This window comes from Typopeltis vanoorti, chromosome 16, assembly GCF_054136105.1.
Source record: "Typopeltis vanoorti isolate ZY-2024b chromosome 16, IOZ_Tvanoo_1.0, whole genome shotgun sequence".
NCBI classification, from domain to species: domain Eukaryota; kingdom Metazoa; phylum Arthropoda; class Arachnida; order Uropygi; family Thelyphonidae; genus Typopeltis; species Typopeltis vanoorti.
Window position 1 is genome coordinate 81,420,608 of NC_143564.1, and position 24,791 is coordinate 81,445,398.

The window sequence follows — 24,791 nt, forward strand, 5'->3', positions numbered from 1 at the left end:
GATAGTGAAAACCAGTGTGCTTGGAGAGCATTGCAATGCCTTACTTGACACTGGAGCGCAAACCTCCATTTCTGAAGACTATTTTAAAAAGTTAGAACCCCATATTAAGGACAAGATCACTTACCTCAAAGGATCCGTGAGAATATTTGGGTGTACAGCCTCAGCATCTCGCGCATCTAAATCTGTAAATCTTAATGTGTATCTGCCTGAGTTCAGAATGTGTGTTTGGCAAGAGTTTCTGGTCTTGTCAGGATCTTCTCTCCCACACATAAAGCTGATTCTGGGCAATGATTTTTTGATGAGATACAACTTTAAGTGTGATTATGCAAGAAAAGAAGTATATCTCCTTGGTAGAAGGCAAAACATAACCAGGGAAATTGAATCAAAGTTGCATAAGAGCAGAAGAAACTCACCTAGAATCCGATCTGTTAACAGGAGCCTTAAAACCCAGGTGAATAAGTCTAAAGGTGAGCCAGCAGGTGACTACTCAAGCATGAAGGAGCACACTTTGTCAGCAGAGACAAGCCCTCGTGTGAATCAGGTATCCTTGGTAGCACAAACTTCACAGGGAAATTCATTTGGCACTGGGAGCCTAGAAGTAGACACAGTTAAGCCTAATGTCCCAAGAGTAAGTCACAGTAGAGCTAGGAAGAAGAAACGGAGGAAAATGAGAGAACCTAGTCCCCATCCTGATAAAGAACTTAGCAGGACTAAATGCCTCAAATTTACAAGGCAATATTTTGACAAACAGAACACCTCCAAAGGGTTGAAACAGGAGGGAACACAGATAGTAGTGAGTGAGAAAGAGGAAACTGAGAAAAATAAGACACTAAGTGAAATGCAAACTATCTCTGGGGCACACGTTATTTCGAGAGTAAGAGAAACCCACAAAAAGAAGATATGAGATGCCATTAAAAGAGAGACACCCCCCCGCTTTTTGAACAGTAAGGAGGAACACTTGAGAGGAAGAAAATTTTTTGAAAAAATTTTTATTGGAAGGGGAGGCCTATGTTAGATTGTGATAGAGTGGAAATTTATGAATTCCTATCTTATCACAGGCTAACATGCTTTTCCAAACAAAAGAATGAGATAAATACAGTAAATTGCCTCGAAGTGTAAAATAAGTAATATGTATATATATATATCAAGTGTGTTCTGTTATGAAAAGGTTAAATAAGTATGTATTTTGTGCCATTCACGAATGTGGTTAATTTAGTATTGACAGTGTAAAACATTAGCAGAGCATTATAAAATATGTATAAAAGAATTATTAAATGTAAGCACAAATTCAACAGTTGGGGAGGAGTCAAGTCCAAAGGTTACGAGTTGTAACGTGAGAGAGTGGCTCACCCATGTAAACAATGACGTCAGCGTACGTGCAATAAGCAGGGCAGAGAATGGACGCCGTGACGTAATAGCAAGTGTGAGTCGGCCGGACATCGAAAGGGGCTAGAATCGCTGAGAAGAAGAGGGGAAATATAAGGGTCATGCAACCCTGTAACAAGGCTTTTTTTTCCTTTGATCTCCTGTGTGTTCATCTCTCGTGGCGGCGTGGGGTGCGAGTGCCTCGATGTTGGACGGATCCCGATAGGCAGTCGCGGGTCTTGGTGGCTGTATTCGCCACGAAAAGATGCAAGTTCGGCAGTCCACAGAAGGCCTGTTCCTGTGAACCTATGAAGCACTAAAGAATCAAAAAGGGAAGATAAGTAAACTTTGTTTGTGTTATACTGAATAGGAATGAAAGATTTGTACGTTAATATGTTATAGAAGAAGAACATTAATGATCTAGGATAGGATTGTATTGCTAGGACTTTAGAAGAATATTGATTTTACCTTACTATCTGTCGTTGTGTTAATGCTCGCCTTTATATTGAATGAAATTAAAGATATGTTTAGAGTAAAGAACTTTCATAATATAAAGAGATTGTGAAAGATATGAATGTTATCTTGTGTAGTCTGACAGAGCTACGGAGTCCTAGATTGATTGTGATAATAGTACATGGTTAATGCATTAGCGAAGGTTAATATAATTCATACTTTAGGAAGCTACTGTATAATAGTAGTGTTTGAATTTTATATACCTTGTCTCGAAACTCCCTCAAGATGGGATTTTAATTTATGTTATTATGCGTATCAACTTTTGAGTATAATAAACCTTGCTTTTGATTCTAACAAAGACTTTCTGTGATTTCTGGAATCCGATGCACTGCTTATAAAATATTAATGTGAACCTATGCGGGATATTAAAAGGGATATTTGAAAAGAGTAAATTTTGGCTACGTCTACAGAGTTGATAGGTATCATTAAGTACTGTCCAGAGATTACCTCGTTGGTTGTTAATGTTTAATAATCTAATAGCGCTAAGTGGCGCAGCGAAACAAATAAATTTCTTGGTGTTTTACGAGAGGAAAATCTTAGACACTCTGATACTCTGTACTGCCTCTATCTCGAGGAAATTCCATTGTCCCTCAGAGGTACCACGTGCTACCCGATAGTGTATTACAGAGATAAAGCAACAAAGGTTGAAAATAAGTGTGAACAAGAATAGGATACAACATAAATGGCGATAGGATATTGATAGAATAAGGTAATATAGAAGAAGGTTTAGGTTAGAAAAGATTGAATTGAATACAACCCTTGTACAATATAAAAAACAAGAAATCGATACAACAACGCCAGGCAGTGGCATAGTTGAGTGTTTATCTTTAGAAGAGGGGAAATAATTGGATATTTTGTTAATAGGGATATAAGTGGCTGTTAAATTACATTTCTTCAAAATTCTTGAAATTGTTTCTGAAATTCGGGAAATACAGTCATATCCCGACTTACACTACCCCAACTTATGTGAATCTGGAGTTACGCGGTTTAACATATGTACGGATTCCCATCCCGCTTCACGCCTCACCACTAGTCGTATCTTTCCGGCACTGGCCACATTCGCCAGTGTCGCACATGCTGTAAACAAGCACTGACATGTTTCACACAGTCTCCATTCGTACACGATTTTTATAGTCTACGAACCTTGCGATTGTTTAATGTTCTTGATAAAAATTTTATGACATAAAAAATAATAATGTCGTCTAAAGGAAGCAAGTCCGCTTCTTCTACAGCTAGCAAGAAAAGAAAAACATTGACTTTGGAAACAAAACTCAACATTATTAAGGATTTTGAAGGCGGAATGAAAATTTGTGAGCTAGCAAAGAAGTTTGATCTACAGGAATCCACAGTAAGAACAATCATAAAAGAAAGGTTTATAGATTTTGGAGGACATAGATTCTAACGAGGAACGAATTGTAGCCACAAGGTAAGAAATAAAAAAAATCATTAGCTTGCTACGAAGAAATTTTGCGTGACAAGAAAAAGACATTATGCCGTCAGACGAATCTATTAGATTTTATGAAACCATTGACATCGAAATAACTTTCTTTTTTTTATATACGAAAAACTACAATTATGATTATATTTCTTAAAAAATATAGGTGTTTGTGTAAACCTTTGTCCCAATTAACTAATATTTTGTATGTTTGTATGCAAAATTAAACCAGAGTTATGCAAATTCGACTTACGCGCTTTTGGTTGGTACCACCTGCCACGTAACTTTGGGGTATGACTGTATATGGAATTGGAACTCGCTGTATTAATTCTTTGTTGTTCTGGATTGGATTGTAGGAATCAAACAGATGTTGTGTAGTCTTTTCGGAGAAGCCATTTAATTTCATGTAATGTTTGATAGTCGAAAGTTCTTTCTGTAATTCGTGGGGAGTTGAGCAGTTAGTTCTAGCTCATTGAATTAAACATTTTGTTGTTTGAGAATGTAACATCCTGTAAAAGTAGGTTCTCTGTAAACTGTTGTCAAAATATCTGAAGGTGAGCAGATGAGAAGGATGTCTAAAAAAGATTACTTGTTGTCTTTTTCAACCTCCATGGTAAACTTGCTCCGTGGGTGTAAAGAATTGATTTTGGCTAAAAAGGAAGGTAAGGAAGCTGTTGTGAGGCCACACCAAAAAAATGTCATCTATATATCTAACCCAAAAGGTAAGTTGAGGTTATATAGATAATGAAAAAAGGATGTCTTCTAGATGTTCCAAATAAAAGTTGGCTAGAGCACGTGAAAGTGGACTTCCCATTTTTAATTTGTTTAATTTCTTAAACAAATTAAAAAAAAAAAAAATCTCACTACAACCTACTGATCTTATGGTGAGCTTCGATGTAGAATCTCTATTCACCAGTGTACCTCTGTTATATCGTATATAATATACCTTTTATAAGTCTTATTATGTTTTTAATATCCTTTATACTTAACTTATACTTATCCCTATCTCTTTCTAAGTAAATCTTCTTAAATCAAAATCTCGGCTGGCTCACCATTGTTAAATTGTGAAATCTTTCCAATATCTTTCTTCTACAATATTTCTCTATAATATAAACTTTATCTCCTTAACTCAAAATAATCTCTAGGCCGAATTACTAATAAGAGTAATCAGTGCTGAGACAAAGGAACCTATTCCTTTGTCTCAGCACTGGTTCTAATTCCTTATTCGGATTCAGGGAAAATTTATTTTTTATCTGCGCCACCCCTAATCCTAGATTAACAAAGCTTGTATGACCAAGGAACCAGAACACAGTTAGCATTCAATCTTATTAAACTATAATTCTCTTTTCTGCAGTCGTAGCCTATCTATTATCTGAACTCCCGCTATGGTTCGTAAATTTTATGAGCAAGTGCAATAGAACAAAATTTAGGCAATGCAGCCGTTAAACTCAAAACAAAACATTTAATTCAAAAGACATATCATACACTTTATAATACTAAACTGAATAGACATTCTAAAATAGACATGAATGAAATGAATGAGCACTTAGTTTACAATTTCTTAATCTCTCTCATGGATTGCATTCAAAGAATCTCACTCATGATAACTAAATATTCACTTGATATATCACTCTTAACCTTCAATTCTATGTACATTATTTAACAGACCTGTTCAATTTTTTTCTCCACATGCTCTCAACCAAATTATCTCATACAAAACACACATTATATCTCTATCCTTTAGGAAATACGTTCTAGACACCACAGGCTGTTTCACTATATCCTATACAGAATTCTCAATTTTACTCAATAAAATAATGAAACAATTACTAGAGTCTATCCTAGTATTCACAAACATTCTTCTTAAACAATTTCACTTGTAAGAGAGCATAAACTGTACATTACCAATTGCTGGGTTGCTACTTGGCCTCATCACTAATTTCGTCTGGATATTCACCTTTGATTTCAAGTTCACTCTGCATATTCTAAGGTATTCTTCACGGATTCTCTCTGCATTTTACATCAGGATATCTCTGCAAGCATCTGTGCTTTTCATCTGCTGGGCTGACCGCTGACTGGTAGACTTGTCTCAAAAACCTTGTCAAACGAAGGGGATACCACGTGGAGGCTCCACGCACATCAGCACGATGCACGAGATCCAGGACCTACGAGACCATCTGAGAGCACGGGAACCAGAGAACAGGAGCAAGGCCAGATTTTCGGCACTGCATGCCCTTTTAAACTGCGTGCCAACCGTTCATACTACGTCATCCATTTTCTCCTTCCAATATCTTTAGCGTCATCCCACATCACCAAGTACACAGCGCCCCACACGGGATCCTCATGCAATCTACGGAGGAGTGTAGGAGGGGGGGGGGGGCAGCGTGCTTACAAAAGATATACCTGTACTACGTTGCATGTGTTATAGACTTCAGCCATTTTCGCATAATAGGATTATCTCTCTTTTCCAGCAATTGTTAAGTACTTACAAAACAGTAAGGTTTAAGCAACTTAATACTTCATAAAACTTTACAATATAAGACAACATTTAAAACTGAAGGATTTATTAACATTTTAGTAACATTTGGTTAATTTACAAGTGCTCAGTAAGTCTGATATATCAATATTTATTTCCAAAGTGTAAGGCCCATGTTAAGTCTGTATGAAACGTAAATTACTGTAATTCAAGTTTCATTTAGACTTAACACCTCTCAAAGAGTTACACATTCTCACTTACTGAGAGCTGATGACCCTCCCATATGTGAAAAATGCAACACACATCTCACTATTCATCATATTCTGGTAGATTGTCAAAAATTTACACGAGAGAGGAATGAAATGTTCACCTATCTAACCAAGCCATATACACTCAGGGAAATGCTAGCAGTCTCAGGCAAATTGCATGATGTTTTTAATTTTTTAGAAAGAATTAATTTGTACAAATACGTTTGACCGTAAATTTGTTTATATGTAAATACTTTTTTTTGCTTAACTTAACTTTTATACCTATGTATTATTCATTAGGTTAAATCTGACCAATTATGTATTATCATGGGCCTTGATCGTGTATATTTGTATCACCCTGCTGTAATTTTGTTAATGTGTAAATACCATAATGCTAAACTTAAATTTTATGCATCAATGCTGTATAATAATTCCTTTCTGACTCTTTAAGTATTAGTATAATAATGTTTGTTGTAATCTTACTAGATGTAGACACTGCTTGACTTGTTTTGTATATACATATGTTAACCTATAGTTATCTATTTATGTACTGCTGAAACCTCTGCAGTAATTTTGTTTATATGTAGATACTCCATCACTTAACATACATTTTGTGTATGTATCTTATTTACTACTTTATTTTTTGAATAATCATGTAGTGCTGTAGGACATCTTGCCTATTTGTATCTTAAATTCTGTTTCTACTGCATTGCTAAATTTAATTTTCATCCATGCATATTATATAATAATCCCTTTTTGCCTATTTTTGTGCTGTTATAAAGGCGTCTATTATAATTTTACATATATGTAGATACAGCATTTCTTGGCTTAGTGTTTCATATATTATGTATTAACTTATATTGTTAACTATTTTTGCACTACTGTAATAACCTCGAACCTGGTTGTTGCTGTGCCCTCTGCAACAGTTCTGTTTACCTAGAGATGCTGCTTTACGAAACTAGATTCTTGTACAGACATATTGTTAACAATTTTCTGTAAATGCTAATGTTGTAACCTTTAGTATGACTCAGTATGACCTTTGTAGTTTTTGTGCCAAATAAACTATAAACCAACAAAAAACCTCTCAGAGAGGCTTTACATTTACTTGTTGACATCTTGTGAGAATTCAGAGTGCATCACGATTTCGTGATGCACTCTGGATATTTCTTGTTTCAAAACAAATTCTACAACCAAGTGGAAGGAATGGCCACGGGAAGTCCACTTTCACCTACTCTTGCACTTTTATTTGGAATATCTAGAAGACATCCTTTTTTCAATGTGGCCTCACAACAGAGGTTCCTTACCTTCCTTTTTAGCCAAAATCAATTCTTTACACCCTTGTATCAAGTTTACCATGGAGATTGAAAAAGACAACAAGCTATCCTTTTTAGACATCCTTCTCATCCGCTCGCCTTCAGGTATTCTGACGACAACAGTTTACAGAAAATCCACTTTTACTGGACGTACATTCTCAGACAATCTACCCATCATCCTTATCAAAAAAACAGGAATCATAAAATGTTTAATTCGATGAGCTAGAACTAATTGCTCAACTCCCCAGGAATTACAGAAAGAACTTTCAACTATCAAACATTACATGATATTGAATGGCTTCTTTAAAAAGACTACACTATCTGTTCGATTTTTACGATCCAATCCAGAACAACAAAGAATCAATACGTCGAGATTGTTGAGCGTAAAGATAAACACTCATGTATGTCGCTGCCTAGTGTATATCAAGTTCTGTGTGTCGTATTTTGGACAAACCGGGCGCTCTATAGAAAAAAAGAATGCAAGAACATCAATCGTGTATTCTTCACAACAAATCCGATAAGTCTGGATTGGCACAACACTGGAAAGAGACAAGCCACAACATTGGTCCAGGACTGTCCTTCTACACAGATGTCGCTATAAATTCGAACGCTTATTCAAAGATAGTGCTGAGGCCTTACTTCAACGCCCTAACTTGAATCGAAATGATTGCCTATCCTTGTCAAAAATATGGGAAAGTTTTTATTTGGATAATACAGTAAGTTTTTTTTTTTTTTTTTTTCCAATTGCAACCTTCTAATTCTTACATTAGTCTAATGTTATCTTTAATTGAATGATCACTTTCCTGTTCTCTGCACAATGTCTTCACAGGAACCATGTTCATCCACATGGATACCTATATAGAAAATTGACCAGGCTGACCGGAACATCTTGCAAAATTTAATTCTGATGCCATCAATCAAACACCCATCGATGAAGCGGTAAAATATATAACAGAATGCATTGTCCAGGCAGCAACAGCCTCTATCCCAAAAACGTCATCTTGGTTTCCAATCTATCCAAAGCCTTGGTGGAACCCAGAGTGTCAGATAGTCAAAAAAGATCAACACAGAGCTTGGGGCATATTTCATAGATACCTCACCACTTCAAACTTGATAGCTTTCAAGCATGCTCAAGCCAAAGCACGTTATGTAAGACATCAGTGTCAAAAACAATCATGGATTCAATTTACTACATCAATTAATCAAATGACCAGTCCAAAAATTGTATGGGATAAAATTTGGAAAATGAAAGGCAGATATAGAACTATTTGTTTGTCTATCTTAGACCATAATGGAAGTGTTATTGCTGATCCCAAAGCTATTGCAGATACTTTGGGAGAAACGTTTGCTAGAATCTCAGCAACAGCTTCATATTCTCCTGAATTTTTAATACTGAAAGAGCAGCAAGAGAAACAAAGCTTAATTTTTCTACCAACATTTTTCAGCCATATAATCATTTGTTAAGGAAGAACTAAAAAGAGCTCTCCTGCAATCTCACTCTAGTGCAGTAGAGCCTGATGACATCCATTATGAAATGATAAAACGTTTACCATCATCTTCTATAGATCTTCTTTTATTATACAATAGAATACTTCCAGAGGAAGAGTTTCCAAATTCTTAGCATAAGTCAATTGTCATTGCTATTCCAAAACCAGGAAAAGATCCAACACAAGCAAATAATTACCGACCCATTGCTCTGACCAGCTGTCTTTGTAAGATACTAGAGAAAATGGTTAATGCCAGACTTCTCTGTTATTTAGAAAGCAACAATCTTCTCTCCACTACACAATGTGGTTCCTGTAGACATCGATCAACTTTAGACCATTTTTGGTTCATTTAGAAACTTGTATAAGAGATGCATTTCTGAAGCAAGAACATCTTGTCAGTTTTTTTTGACATGGAAAAAGCTTGTTACGCAGCCTGGAGATATGGCATATTAAAAGACCTCTATAACCTAGATCTCAAAGGACACTTCCCTATATTTATTAAAAACTTTCTGTCCAGGCGACCTTTCCAAGTCAGAGTGGGAAATATGCTATCTCGACCATATCATCAAGAACAGTGTGTTTCTCAAGGCTCTGTCTTAAGTGTGACCCTTTTTGCTATTAAAATTAATTCAATCATTGAACAGCTTCCTTCCACTGTAAACAATGCTCTATGTGTTGAGGACTTCACAATTTACTGTCACTCACGTCACATGAGGATAATTGAAAGACAACTTCAAGTAATTGATCATGTCTCTCTGTGGGCTCTTAACACGTTCGCTGCCAACTACGAGTATACTCGTAGTTGGTAAACCAGCCACACAAGCCAGCTACGAGTATACTCGTATGACGCTTACCGCCGGCAACGAGATTACTGTAGTGACCTTGAAGGAGTGAAAATGCTTGGCTTGTGAAGCTAGCATCAAACTGTGTATTCTCATAGATGGTATATGCTCTGCACAAGCCAACTAAGAGTATACTCGTATGATGCTTACCGCCGGCAACGAGATTACCGTACTGACCTTGAAAGTGAAATTACTCGGTGTACGGGAACAGACCATGCCGAAGTAGCGTGGCAGCGAACGTGTTAATAATGGATTTAGGTTTTCAACAGAAAAAGGTGTCTGTGTACACTTCTTTTGAAAACGCACTCATCACTCAAATCCTGAACTAAGAATCTGTTATTCCAGTAGCTACAGAAACCAAGTTCTTGAGACTCATCTTTGGCAGAAAACTTGCATTCTACCACACATTCATCAACTAAGAGAAAAGTGCAAAAGAACTTTGAACCTCCTTCCCACTCTATCCTCTACTGAGTGGTGTTAGATCATGAATAAGGACCTTTTCATCAAAAGGATCATTCATTCAAGATTTAACAAGAATACAATAATAACTAAGAAATACTTGTACTGTTAGTAAAGAAATAAATTATTAATAGCGAACATCATTAATAGAGACCCTTAAAATGAAGTACAAAAAAAAAAGGAGGAATTTGTCTGTCTAGATAGAAATATTGTTGCTTGAAAACACTAGTAAGAAATAATACTCTATGCAAAATGCAAACAAAGGTGCGTTTGTTTGCATTGTGAAACGTGTGACTTACCCATGATAAGTGCAACATCCGAAGTGAAGGCATTCATGGAAAGCGAATTGAACTCGCATTCCCTGAAAAGAGCGCTCTTGAGGAGAAGAGTTGTGACTGAACAACTTAAGGACCAATAGGAAGGTGGCGTGAGTAAACTTCTGCAACAAAAAAGAGGGTGCAAGAAGCATTTTTGAAAATTATGGAGACAACTACTGTGTTTGAATAAAAACTTTAGTTTAATATAACTAAAATCTACATTCGACGTTTCGACCTTTATGTCAAGGTCACCTTCTGGAGCATACAACTATACACAGGAAACAAGCTATACTACAATCAAACTGGTTTGTTAAAGACACTGACCAACCGCTACAACAATTGTTGGCCTGACCTCTGGTGAGAAAAATAAAAAATAAATAAAAAATAAAATATAATAAAAATTAAAATAAAATAAAATTATACATCAACGCTAGAGTCCTATTATTAGTGTTGTCTACTATATACATATATTAACATCATTCCAGCCAGTTGGTATGGAATGGTTTCCAATACTAGCTGAGGATTGGCTAGAGTCCTGACTTACGCTGGATCTTTCATATTAGGTAGGCTGAATGTGTGCCATCCAGATCCTTGGAATTTTCATGCCATCTTTGTTGTTGATATTTGGGTGGTTTATCAGGATTTCGCAGGATTCCTTATGATAAATCACCCAAATATCAACAACAAAGATGGCATGAAAATTCCCAGGATCTGGATGGCACACATTCAGCCTACCTAATACGAAAGATCCAGCATAAGTCAGGACTCTAGCCAATCCTTAGCTAGTATTAGAAGCCATTCCATACCAACTGGCTGGAATGATGTTAATATATGTATATAGTAGACAACACTAATAATAGGACTCTAGCGTTGATGTATAATTTTATTTTAATTTTAATTTAATTTTATTTTTATTTTTTATTATTTTTTTATTGTTTTATTTATTTTTATTTATTTATTTTATTTTTCTCACCAGAGGTCAGGCCAACAATTGTTGTAGCAGTTGGTCAGTGTCTTTAACAAACCAGTTTGATTGTAGTATAGCTTGTTTCCTGTGTATAGTTGTATGCTCCAGAAGATGACCTTGACATAAAGGTCGAAACGTCGAATGTAGATTTTAGTTATATTAAACTAAAGTTTTTATTCAAACATGGTAGTTGTCTCCATAATTTTCAAAAATGCATTTGGATCACCGTGTAAGCCTAAAAGAAAGGGCGCAAGAAGGGATAATAAATGCAGGTTTCAACCCCCCATTTTTTCTGTTCCTGTTTTCGTTCAGACCCACGATGCTAACCAGCGGAAGGGAATTCTACGACTTTGGACAGCAAGTTTCTCCCCGTTGCTGACTGTCGAGTATCGGGTGAGATGACGGCGTTCACCGACTCAGGCCTTCCGTAGAAGTGCTACCAGAATGAGACAACGGAAAATTCCTCTAGGGAGACAGGCAGTCTGACGATAGTGACTGGCGAGATGAGCGTTTGCCCAGCAGAGTGCAGAACATGGTTGTACATGATGAGCGAAGTGACCTCCACATGAATGCAACACACTGAAGCAGTAAAGTATCTAACAGTAAAGGACGGACAAAGGGGACACGGTAACCTCATGTGGCAGTGGTAATGTACAGAATTTTCTTATTTTATTAACAATTAGCATTAGAGGAAAAGGGTGAATCAATTTCTAGTTGGAAGAAAAATGGACAATTGCCTAGAGAACCTTTTGAATAACTTATATGCATTGTAACTTATTAGCTCCATTGGACTGGTAATCAGAGGACCTAAGTTCTTGTGTGAGACCTAATTAATATGGTGGGGTCTGTGTTAGCATTTGGTGTTGAAATTGTAAACTTGTATTTTCCCATTCTAAATGTGTTTCAATTGACCAGAGGATATGAGTTGTATGTTCATTAACTAGAGTGTTCATTTATGATTGTGATAAGCTTTTGACATGTTTAAACCTAGTTGTAAACTCATTGGATCTTTATTGTTTTATTAAGCCTGAGTTTTGCTTGAGCACGAGACTAATTTACCACTCATAAAAGTTTGAACCTATGCATAAGGGGAAGGTAAAGAACAATTAGAAGGGATAGGGCCATGACTGCAAACTGAGATCTCTACAGACGCTATATATATTTAACGAATTTAGGTAGCTGTTAGAACTCTGGGAAAGTTTCTCTGAACAAGAATTCTTCTGTCCCAGGACTCTGACTGGCGCAGCTGGAACAAAAAAAAATTGTCAGAGTTTGAAAAGGAGACAGCCCCAGAGAGATAGACTGGAGATCTCATTCTTAGTAAGCACAAGAGGGGATAATAGTAAAATAAATTTAAAGAAAAACCATGACATAACATTGGGGTGCTGATCGATCTTCATTGCTCCATCTTTATCATGCACTTATGGGTCCCAATTCTATGGTTCTGCAAGACAGAGTAACGTACGATGGTTGGATTCCATCCATCATAGGTTATACGGATAGCTACTATCAGGTATACAGATAGCTACTGGTGCCTTTCATACATCATCCACTCAAAGTCTCTGTGTTGAAGCAAATGAACTGGCTCTATCACTTCAAAAACAGTTATCTCTTAATTACACCCTAAAAATAAAATCTCTCCCAGATCACCCTACATGGAATAGCATCTTCTCTCTCTGCATTGGGAAGCTCAATATCACACACATCAAACTGCTATACATCCTTTTGGTATGCGTGTTAAAGAAACTGTGCAAGCTGTTAGTATAAATGTTGACAACATTAGCTACTAAACATAAGCATTCCTCCATGGCAGGTTTGCACATCATCCTGCAACCTCTAACTTTAGATTTCTGTAGCTTTGTCAGCTACAGAAATCTTATACCCCATCATAAATTTACCTGCAATTGTTTAATGCACACAGAGCAGCACACACTGATTTCTTACCCATCTATACTGATGGTTCAAGAACTAATACCTCTGTTGGCTGTGCTGTTGTGTTTCCTGACATTATTATCTCAAATCAGATCCCACCAGACTGCAGTAATTATACAGCAGAGTTACATACCATTCAGCTTGCACTTGTGCATATAAAAGAAAACTGCTACCAAAAGTGTATAATTTATGCAGACTCATTGAGCTCTTTACAGGCTATCTCCTTTCCTATGTATAATCTACATCCAGTACTTTATGAGGTGCTACACCTATTTCACAAATTGAAAATCCTTAATTTTGGTGTTCAGTTCTGCTGGATTCCCAGCCACATCGAAATTAAAGGAAATGATGCTGCAGATGCAGTTGCATATACAGACAGCTTATAAGATCAAAGCTAATTGCTCAGTGGGAGTCAACATGGCAAGAAGCATTAACAAACAAATTATATAACATTAAACTGAGAGCCGATAACATTTACTGAGAGCTGATGACTCTCCCATATGTGAAAAATGCAACACACATCTTACTGTTCATCATATTCTGATAGACTGTCAAAAATTTTCACGAGAGAGGAATGAAATTTTCACCTATCTAACCAAGCCATATACACTCAGGGAAATGTTAGCAGACTCGGGCAAATTTCATGATGTTTTTAATTTTTTAGAAAGAATTAATTTGTACAAACACATTTGACCGTAAATTTGTTTATATGTAAATACTTTTTTTTGCTTAACTTAACTTTTATACCTATGTATTATTCATTAGGTTAAATCTGACCAATTATGTATTACCGTAGGCCTTGATCTTGTATATTTGTATCACCTTGCTGTAATTTTGCTAATATGTAAATACTATAACGCTAAACTTAAATTTTATGCATATATGCTGTATAATAATTCCTTTCTAACTCTTTAAGTATTAGTATAATAATGTTTGTTGTAATCTTATTATATGTAGATACTGCTTTCCTTGACTTGTTTTGTATGTACATATGTTAACCTGTACTATTATCTATTTATGTACTGCTGAAACTTCTGCAGTAATTTTGTTTATATGTAGATACTGCATTGTTTAACATAAATTTTATGTATGCATCTTATTTACTACTTTATTTTTCGAATAATCATGTAGTGCTGTAGGACACCTTGTCTATTTGTGTACCTTCTAGTAATTCTGTTTATATGTATTGCTAAATTCAGTTTATGCTACATTGCTAAATTTAATTTTCATCCATGCATATAATAATACCTTTTAGCCTATTTTTGTACTGCTATAAAGGCATCTATTATAATTTTACATATATGTAGATACAGCATTTCTTGGCTTAGTGTTTCATATATTATGTATTAACTTATATTGTTAACTATTTTTGCACTACTGTAATAACCTCTAACCTGGTGTGTTGCTATGCCCTCTGCAGCAGTTCTGTTTATCTATTGATGCTATTTTGTGGAACTAGATTCTTGTACAGACATATTATTTACACTTTTCTGTAAATGCTAATGTTGTAACCTTTAGTATGGCACAGTATGACCTTTGTAGTTTTTGGGGCAAATAAACTATAAACCAACCAACCAACCCTTTCAAAATTAATTTCGGATTTGTCGATTTTGCTTGCAAATATTTCAAACTTGAGTATCAAAAGAAAAGGAATATGGAGATTTTAATGAATGCCATTTGCTAGATCTTGATTTTTTCCCTCTTGTGTAACCTTGGCACAACTGCTTGCAGAATCAAGTCTTAAATAAGAGAAGAATTTAATGAAATGGGGAATGGGTGTTTGCCTACCAATAACAATTGTTTTTATGATATGTTTAATTAAAAAAAATAAAAAAAAATGTTTGAATCAGAAGCCTGAAAAAACAGTGGTCCAGCCAAGGATATTAAACGTGTATTATAGAAATCACAAGAGTTACCATGCTTGCACTTTTATTATGCTGACAATAACAAGGATGAGATTCAACTATGGAGCAACAAGGATTGTTGCTCCATAGTTGAAGAAATCATTGCCGTTGATTTTTGGTATGAATTATCTGGAGGATAACATTCACAGTGAACTTAAACCATTAGTGGTGATGTCTGGTATTCTGGCAGGCACGTGAACAATTAGGGAGAGAGAAAGATCATTGGTGATATCAGATGAATTAGCATTACTTCCCAATGGAAAAGGAAAATAATTGGAGTTATACATATTCAATTTGTCATTAGGAAAGTTGGGTTAAAGAAAAAGCTGTCTGTAAGCAGTCAAAAAAAAGTTGAAGTGCCTGCCATAGTATATGCCCTATGTGGGGGGAAAAAGAAAAAAGTGTCCAGACACTCCATTCTGCAACAAAAATGTAACATTACAATTGATCGCATGCGCCAGACCTTTAAAACTACGGGTGATCTCCTCAGTGGTCATACAGTACTGTATATCGTCTACTCATGAGGCATGGCCACACGTTGAGTTTATTGACTTCCAACAAAGTGTATTATAGGGTGCCATATCAGCAACTTGTCCGTGCATGCAATTGCAGAAAAATTGAAAACTCACGGTCAACTGTTCAAGACATTATTAGTAAATGGAAATATGAGGGCCTTATAGCTACCAATGAACATTCAGGAAAACCACATAAATTGACATAAAGGGATAAGAGAGAGCTCTGAAATGTGTCTTCCATGAGTGCCATCATTCCTCTGTACAAATCATCACCAATGAATTGCAGGAGTCAACAGAGGTGAGTGTGTGCATGAAGACCATTCATAAGGAACTGCAAACATTGAATTTCCATGGCCGAGCTGATGCATGTAAGCCGTTAATAACTCATACAAATGTAAATGACTTGCTTGGTGCAAAAAACATCATCACTTCACTCTAGACCACCGGAAACGAGTGTACGGAGTGACAAATCACGCTACACTATTTTAAAATCTGATTGTCGTTGCTGGGCATATACCAGGTGAACAATATCTGCCAGCATTTGTCATCCCAACTGTACACCCAAATCCACAAACCATGGCGAAATGGAGCGTGCTTTATGGCACAACACGTCATGCTGAAACAAGAATGACCCATATCCATAAAACTGATAAAATGCAGGGAGTTAAAACATTAAAACAACATGTGCAACATCTCTGTCAGAACTGACCACTGCTTTGCAGGAGAAGTGGAAAAATATACTGGTGGCTAGTCATCAGCATCTTATTGAATGTGTGCCAAGGAGAGTGCATAACGTAATTGTGGCCAAAAGTGGGGCCAACTCCTTATTTATTTTGCAATAAATGCAGTATTGTATAAATAGTACTGGTGTCCGGACACCTTTTTTCCACATAGGGCATTTGAGATAAAGGCAAAAAAAGTGTAATTGGGACAGTTGAGTAGTAATTGAAGAAGCTAAAATTGAGTTTGTTTGGAAATATGTGATACAGAAGATTGGAGATGTAAGTGAATCATTCAGGTTTGAACTGAGTGAAGTGGGTCTAGGGTTTTGAGAGGTTTGCTTTTTTCTTTTGTTAATCTGTATGAGATCAGCTACATTGCCCAGTGTAAAATCACTGCCATGAGAAGCCTGAAAAAATGTCTGGTTTCTAGAGCAGGATTTCTGGATTATGTTAAAAAATAAAATACAAACAAATACATAAAATTAATAAAAATAGGGAAAAAAATGATTACCCTACCTAAGTAACTATAGGTTGCAGAAAACCTTTTGTTGGTGGGAATCTTAAAAAAATATTCAAAGTTTGTTTTGCGTGACTTTTCATGGTTTTTAGTTGAAATGTGAAGGGATAATAAAATATATAGTAAACAGAATCAGTATACATTGAAAATTTCTCCTAACTTTCAGTAAATCATGGCTTCATCACTGCATCTGTGCTGGCTCACCTTGCAGCTGCCTAAAGTGTTACCAGTAGATTTGGTCCACTATACCCAGCATGGTGAACCTATGGCATTCGTGCCAGAGGTGGCACGTACGAAAATTTTGATGGCATGTCAATGATTTACAGGCGATATCATTTTATATGCTTTTAAATTATTCTTTTTATTTTTTAATTGTTACAATAAGTACAAGTTAAATTTAGTTTTACATGAAAGAAACTAACCAACAAATACATAGCCCACTGTAGGAACAAGGCCCAGCAGCTGAAAACTACAGCTGATATTAAGAACCTCTAGCCAGTGGCTGAGGGACATAATGACATGACTCAGCTGATAGAAAACAATTGTGTTTAGTCGACAAAACTTTTCAATCACTGATATAAAAACTTTTCATTATTTAAAAGCTTATTAATTATCACAAGTTTGTAATCTTTAATATTTTTAGCATACGAAAAGTCACCAGTTGTAACTTTGCCAAATCCCATAACATCTCAACATATGATATTCGCCCCATGCATCTGCAAGTAGGCAGAAATAAGCAGCGGTTTGTGCACGAACCGCTGCTTATTTCTGTGCATATTTCTGTTTATTTGTGTGCAAAACACAGTGCACTATGTTTTGTTTTTGTTGTAAGTGTGAATTATAAAGGGAATTTAATTTAGGCACATAATAAAATGTTGATTTTTAAAACTGTAAAAAATGCATTTGATTTTAGTTTTGACTAAATATGTTACAGTTCTACTTACCATAGCTAGTAAAAATAAAAACAAATTATCACAGTCAAGCAGCAGAGAGTTCCAAAGTTTGGTGGACTGAAGAGTATGGCATGATTAACAAAAACAATAAAGTAATATGTGTTTTATGTTCCGAGACAGTTTTGTGCAGAACGTCATCAGTAAAACGGCATTATGGGACAAACCATAAATCGTTCCTTGAGAAAAGCAAGGACGAACAGAAAAAATTTATTGCTCGGGTAATTAAGAATAGAAATATTCAGTCAACAACTCTAATGAAATTTATCGACAGTCATTCTAATATAACTGCTGCTAGTGTTTTTGCCTCAAATGTAATTGCCAAACAAGGGAAACCTTTTGGTGATGTGGAATATTATTATTATGTGACACCTCCATGGAGTCCAAAGACTCATCAAAGGAGGGCACCTAATCTACAACTCTATCTACACCAACGGCATCTACCACCCACCACCATTTCAACAGACAATCACAAACATCCATGCCATTGACAGGATTTGGACCCTAGCCTTTTGGCTGGAGAGCGAATACACTAATCACTAAAATGCGCACCAGTTCTCTTTGAAGATTTTGAAAACAAGGAAAAAATTATTCAAAGAATAAAATATATACCTTTGGCTAGAAACATGGTGAAAGATAGAATCTTAGAAAAGAAAAATAGATATAAAATCTTCCAGTTTAATTTCTCTTTGTCTTGACGAGAGTACTGGCATAATTGGATCAGCTCGTTTAGCAATTTTTATTCGTATTGTGTTGGGAATAATATCAAAGAAGAATCGATCAGTTTAGCATCATTAGTAACAACAACAAAAAAAAAAAATAGATATTTGCGATGCAGGTTGTAAATGCACTTGCTGAAAGAGAAATAGATCTTTCCAAAATTGTGTAACTACTGATGGTGCTCCAGTATTATTATTATGTGACACCTCCCAGGAGTCCAAAGACTCATCAAGAGAGAATATGCCAACACCATCAAATGATTGTACCCCTTCTAACTACTAACCCGCTCAAACTGGCTTAACTTTTTGTCATTAGTAGCAGAGGCTCTACCAATTGACCAACCTTTGCTGGCTTTTGACTAGAGAGGAAATTGGTTTTGTCAATTTATTTACCAAATGCATTGGACATTCAGTTCTGGGTTTTCATTGCATTATACATCAGCAGGTTTTATGCAGAAAGGCTAGTTTCAAGCCACTGGCTTGTTATTATTGAATTATTAAATGAGGTTAAACTCGGTGTAAAGTGGTTTACTTATGTACAACAACGTCCGATGGGTGTCGTGGAAAAGTTCTTCAAATATTCCTTAAGTGTTTAGATAAAGTTACTTTTTTTTTACATAATGAGAAAGTCATTGTAAAATATAATCAATTAATGGATGTCGAATGGCTTTCGAAATTGATGTTTTTTTTACTGATTTGTGCTTGCATTTAAATGAATTAAATGTTAAACTGCAAGGTGTTAACAAGACAGTTATTGTCATGTTTGATTTAATGAAAGCATTGGAAGCTAAATTATAAATTTTCAATCATGACGTTATTTCCAATACCTTTTCCAAATACAAACAATTCTTTGCAGATCTAGAATCTCATGGAAAAACAAACAAACAAACAGATCAATTTGCAGAAACATCAAAATTTATTTTACATCCAGACACAACATCAGCAGATAAACTCAATTTGGAGATGGCTGAATTTGAAAGATATAGAAATGCAATTAATCTATTTTCAATCCAGTTCTATATGGAAACAAAAGTTTGTCGATTTGAGAAATGGCTTGGAAATAATTGAAAATGATTGATTATTGAGCGTAATTAAAATGAAAGCAGAGTAGGAAATAATGAAAACTTATAATGCCATTCCCGAAACCTTTAGATGTTTAAAAAAAAACTAACAAGGCTATATTATCAATTTTATCCTCTATATATGCTTGTGAGTCATTATTTTCTGAAATGAATTTTATAAAAGACTGTTTAAGAAATAGAATGACTGATGAATCTAGTTCGGCATGTGTATTACTAAAAGTGACAAAATATGAACCTGATATAATGCATTTGGCATCCAATGTATAACAGCAAAAATCTCATTAATAAATAATTAATATTGATTTGTATAAGACAATGTGTATGTCAAGTTATCAGTTCATCTTTATGAAATTCTATGTTAATTTTTAAACTTGACTCAATAAAATTCTACAATAATTAATTTTCTATTAATTTTTTCCCTATTAAAAACTGCCCAGCACGTCACCAACTCGATAAATATTATTTGTAAATTTTTGGCACGAGCAGATAAAAAGGTTCATCACCACTGCACTATACTATCTCATTCTTTGAAATAATCATTTTAAGTTGTATTCTCAAAAAAGAAGAAATGTGCTTAGTACAACAGAGGCTTTTCTCTGTCAGATGTGGATGCCACACCTTCACACCTGCATTGAATAAATGCTGCTGTACAAATCCCATATCTGTCCAATCTTCGCAGTTCTATTAATGATGATTCACTGAAATCACTTTCTCGTGAATGTTCTGTTTTTGATTATATCTCTTCTATAGATATTTTCATGCACAATGTTGTGTTGAACTGGCCAACATCATTCCTCCACTCTCTCCCAGGTAAGCACATGAATAGCTGCTAGTCAACATCTGTTTACAATCCAGCTTCAAACTTATTGAATGAGCTTCATTTCCTCATTTTTATTCAATCTGCCTCTGTAGATTGACATAACCTGTCTTACTCTCTTTTTCAGATGGGGAGACTGGGATATACTCTGTCCCTTTCATTCTTTTAGAGAAACTTGTGCCATAGTTACATTACTTATTTACACAAAAACCCAAGGCATAGATATGTTTAGAATTCTTTATGAAGGAATCTGATTTTTTTATATTATCTTTCAGTGCAGGGAGGCGATGGACAAATCCAGCTCACAATCTATCAAAAACCAACAGACACTTGACGTTACCTGCACTTCAAATCGTCTCACCATATTGTGCAAAAACTCAGCATAATACATATACTTAAAAATACAGCGACCAATATTATCTCAGAAGAAAAAGATCTCCTTGATTGAACTCCTTCATATCTTAAACACACACTAGTAAACAACGGTTACCCAAAAAATATAATCATAAAGATTCTTCATAGAAACCCTCCATAGCAGCAACCTCCTGTTGCGCAATATACATTTCAATCGTCATCTCTTATGCATGCTCAGTGTCAACAAAAATAGCCAAACTCCTTAAGTCTTTCCACGTCAGTTGCTCTCAAACCTGTCAAAACTATACGCCACATTTTAAGATCTCCTAATGACATTAATACCTTCTTCAAATACGCAGGTGTATGCAACATCTCATGTTCCTGTGGATTAAATTACATAGGCCAAACGTCAAGAAGCTTGGAAATTCGAAAAAAAAAAACATATAGGAGACAGTAAACAACAACAGAAGAGATACTTCAGGATTAGCCCATCACTTCTCGATCTCTAACCTTTCAACGTAGAAACTTCAATGAAGCCGCTGTTGTACTCCACTCTGGAGAAAATCTAAACAGAAATCAAGGAATGATTCTGAAAGACATCTGGAAAAGCCTAATAAATTCACTCAGCTTACCAGAATTTCATTTCACTAAAAACTATATAACGCGCTCAATAAACAATGACTGAGACACCACGTTCCATGCTTATGATGTTACGTATCAGTTTTAATTTATTTGACTGTGTTACTCCATTCTTCTTTTTTACTAGCAAACATTAGTGTGTACCATTATACTTGTCCTGAAGAAGCCAGACCGAATAGCTGGTGAAACTTGTTGACAATTTGTGCATATCATTTATTAATATTTGGTTGACGAATAAAACCAAGAAAAAGCTCAAGTTTTAAGTAATAACCTGTCCCTCATTTTTCAACATTCAAGAAACATATCAGCAGAATCCTTACCTTACAGCATGCCTATCCACAGCACTGTTGTCCTATAGTATTTTAAACCATTTGTGTGAGTTTGATATCAATAAATATAAATCCCCAAATGGTTTGATTTCCTAAAGGGATTAGGCAGAACCCTTTTAAGCCCTGCCTAGCTTTTGGAAATCAACAGACAACTAGTCCCCCCCCACACACACCTTCCAGCTATCATTATTAGTTAATTCCATTGCTATCAGCAATTCTAGAGGAATCAAGGTAAGATACTGCAAAAGCAACTGTCACCATCTTATGATCTTAAAACCCTAAATCTAAATCATAAACTAACACTCGTTAGTGTGAGTTCTGGTTCTTTTTGAGTTGCATAGTTAATAACCCCAGTTTCCAGAAAATCTTACCTACACCAAGAATCAACTAACTCAGAAACCAGCTGGAATAATGCCTCAAAAAAAGTTCCTCTAGTCAGCAACTGGAATCCAGTTTATGGCAGTGTTTCTTCTGACTGTCATATGTTATGATATGAAAAACATGTATAAAACATGAACTCACTATTATACTAGTTTCGTTAAGTCCAGTTGTTTTATATCTATTAGCTCGGGGGAGATATATATATATATATATATATATATATATATATATATATTTTTTTTTTTTTTTTTTTTTTTCAAGGCTACTAACAAGCCCACCATTGTTGGAGGTGTAAGCAGAGGATTTGGTTACTGCAAAACCACCATACTTTACTGAAGTGTGGTGTTGTGAACATCAGTTCCATTAGTGATTTAGATTACAAAATTTAGCCCTGTTACCATTAGGGTGTTCAATCATCTTGGTTATATAAAGAGTATCCCCCCAGATTAAGTTAGAATATCTATTATTAACTAGAGTCATTTCATTGCCCAGTGTGAGACAGTGGTCTCACACTGGGCAATGAAATTAATCTCTAAAGACTGCCACAAATATCCATGCTTGCAACCTGTTGATTGGAAAACTTAAACCTTGGCCAACCCCTACCAGCAAACCAAGCTGGGAATAAAGTTTTTCCTGTTTCTTTAACACATTTTACTACTTAAATTTCAGTTCTCAACCCCTCATGACATATATATATACACACACACACACACACACACACACTATGGGGATCTGCCCCCTTACATCTTATGCAACCTACAGCAACCCCCCCCTCCCGTGTTCCAGACTAGTAGGCCCCGGTTCTCCTTGAATTCTGATGACTCGACACTCGGGGTAGCCCTGAGTTTCAAAATGTTTCAAATAACTTGACAAAATCATTACAGCCTACATCCGTTTCCAATTTCAGCTTATCATTTTATAGTATAGAGTATATGTATGTATATATATACAGGGTGTTCGGGATAAATTTGACATATTTATAATTAATTATATTTTTCCGTAAGTTACATGTATTAACACACACTTCTCTTCATTTAAAAGTTTGGACCCTTCTTCATTCATATACAAGATGTCAGAAAGGATGGATAGCTGGAACCCACCTGAATCATGGAAGAGAATAACTTGTATCATGATGATTCGTGCCCGCCATCAAAATAAGGATATTACGACTGCTGCCCAATGCTCCCTGAATACAGTAAAAACAATCAGGCATGAACTAGAGACTTGCAATGGTGACTACGAGGATGTAGCAAGAAGAAAGATCCCTAGCAGACGATCTGATTGCGTTCGTACAGCAGAATTCCTCGCAAATCTGCAGGAACAGGTGTTGAAGAACCCTGGCATTGGAATTCGGGCTTTGTTCGTGGAGTTGCTAACTGTAGTCAAGCCCTGGATAACAAGGGTAGCCAATGGTAGGCCGTATGTATGGCAGCAGGATTCGGCCCCTTGCCACACCTCTGGGAAAAGTCAAAAATGGTTGTCTGAAAATTTCTACGACTTCACCAGTCCAAATGTTTGGCCTCCAAACTCCCCAGACCTTAACCCCATGGATTATTTTGTATGGGGCGCAGTTGAAAAAGACACCAATCGCACTTCCAGTAATACAAAAGCCCAGTTAATGGATAAAATTAAAACAGTTTTTGCGGCCCTTCCCAGGGAGACTGTAGCATCAGCTTGTTCGAGGTTCCGAAGCAGAATTGAAGCTGTGATCGATGCTAATGGTGGTTATTTTGAGTAAATCTTGTTGATAGTATTGTAATTAACTCTGCCTGTAATGTTTTTTTGTCAATTCATTAAATTTAATAGATACAAAGAAGATTTTCTTTTTCCTTACGAAACTGTCAAATTTATCCCGAACACCCTGTATATATATTACAATACAGATTATTACCTGATCTAAAGTTTAACCATGAAAATACAAGCAGAATTTTTGCTTCAAAAATTAAAATATTTTAGATTATTGCATTTTTATAAATATCTTAATTTCTCTTAATACTTTTAGGTGGGCATAGTGATGGAGGTTATTGCTCTATAAATCAGGAGGATGGACAGAAGCTCTCTCCTCATCTTGAGAATACAACAAAATCTTACTTGACTGAGAAAAGTAGTAGTGAAGAAGATTGGCCAAACTCAAATTCCTCTGGCAAAGAGATTCAAAGTAAGTTTTTCTAACATATTGAGATAGTCACCTTAACTGTGTGACAATGATAAACATATTTCTCTAATATTAATTTAGTTGACAAGCTTAGGTGTTGAACATTATTCATGTCTTATTTTAGCAGTATTACATCACCAGATAAAAGTAAATTATATAAAAAATGTTTGTTATTATTATTATTATTACCCAAGACCCCATGGAGTTAAAGACTCATCTGGGAGGTCCTTTTATCATGCACACACACAGCTCATCATACCTTGCTTTAAACACACTCAAATTCTCTGCAGACACCACACTCTCAGGCAAGGCATTCCAATCATTCACAACTCTGCATGAACAAAACCTGCTTC

The 24,791-nt window shown here is 35.6% G+C and overlaps 1 protein-coding gene across 2 annotated transcripts in view; it reads left to right on the forward strand.

Annotated features, from left to right (window-relative positions):
• Crag (DENN domain-containing protein Crag) overlaps window positions 1-24,791 on the forward strand; it is a 718,705-nt gene that overhangs the window by 430,359 nt on the left and 263,555 nt on the right. For both annotated transcript variants that reach the window (XM_090406570.1, XM_090406571.1), the window contains exon 21: window positions 24,286-24,441. In XM_090406570.1, coding sequence (XP_090262696.1) covers window positions 24,286-24,441 — 156 coding nt within the window. The remainder of the gene's footprint in view (window positions 1-24,285; window positions 24,442-24,791) is intronic.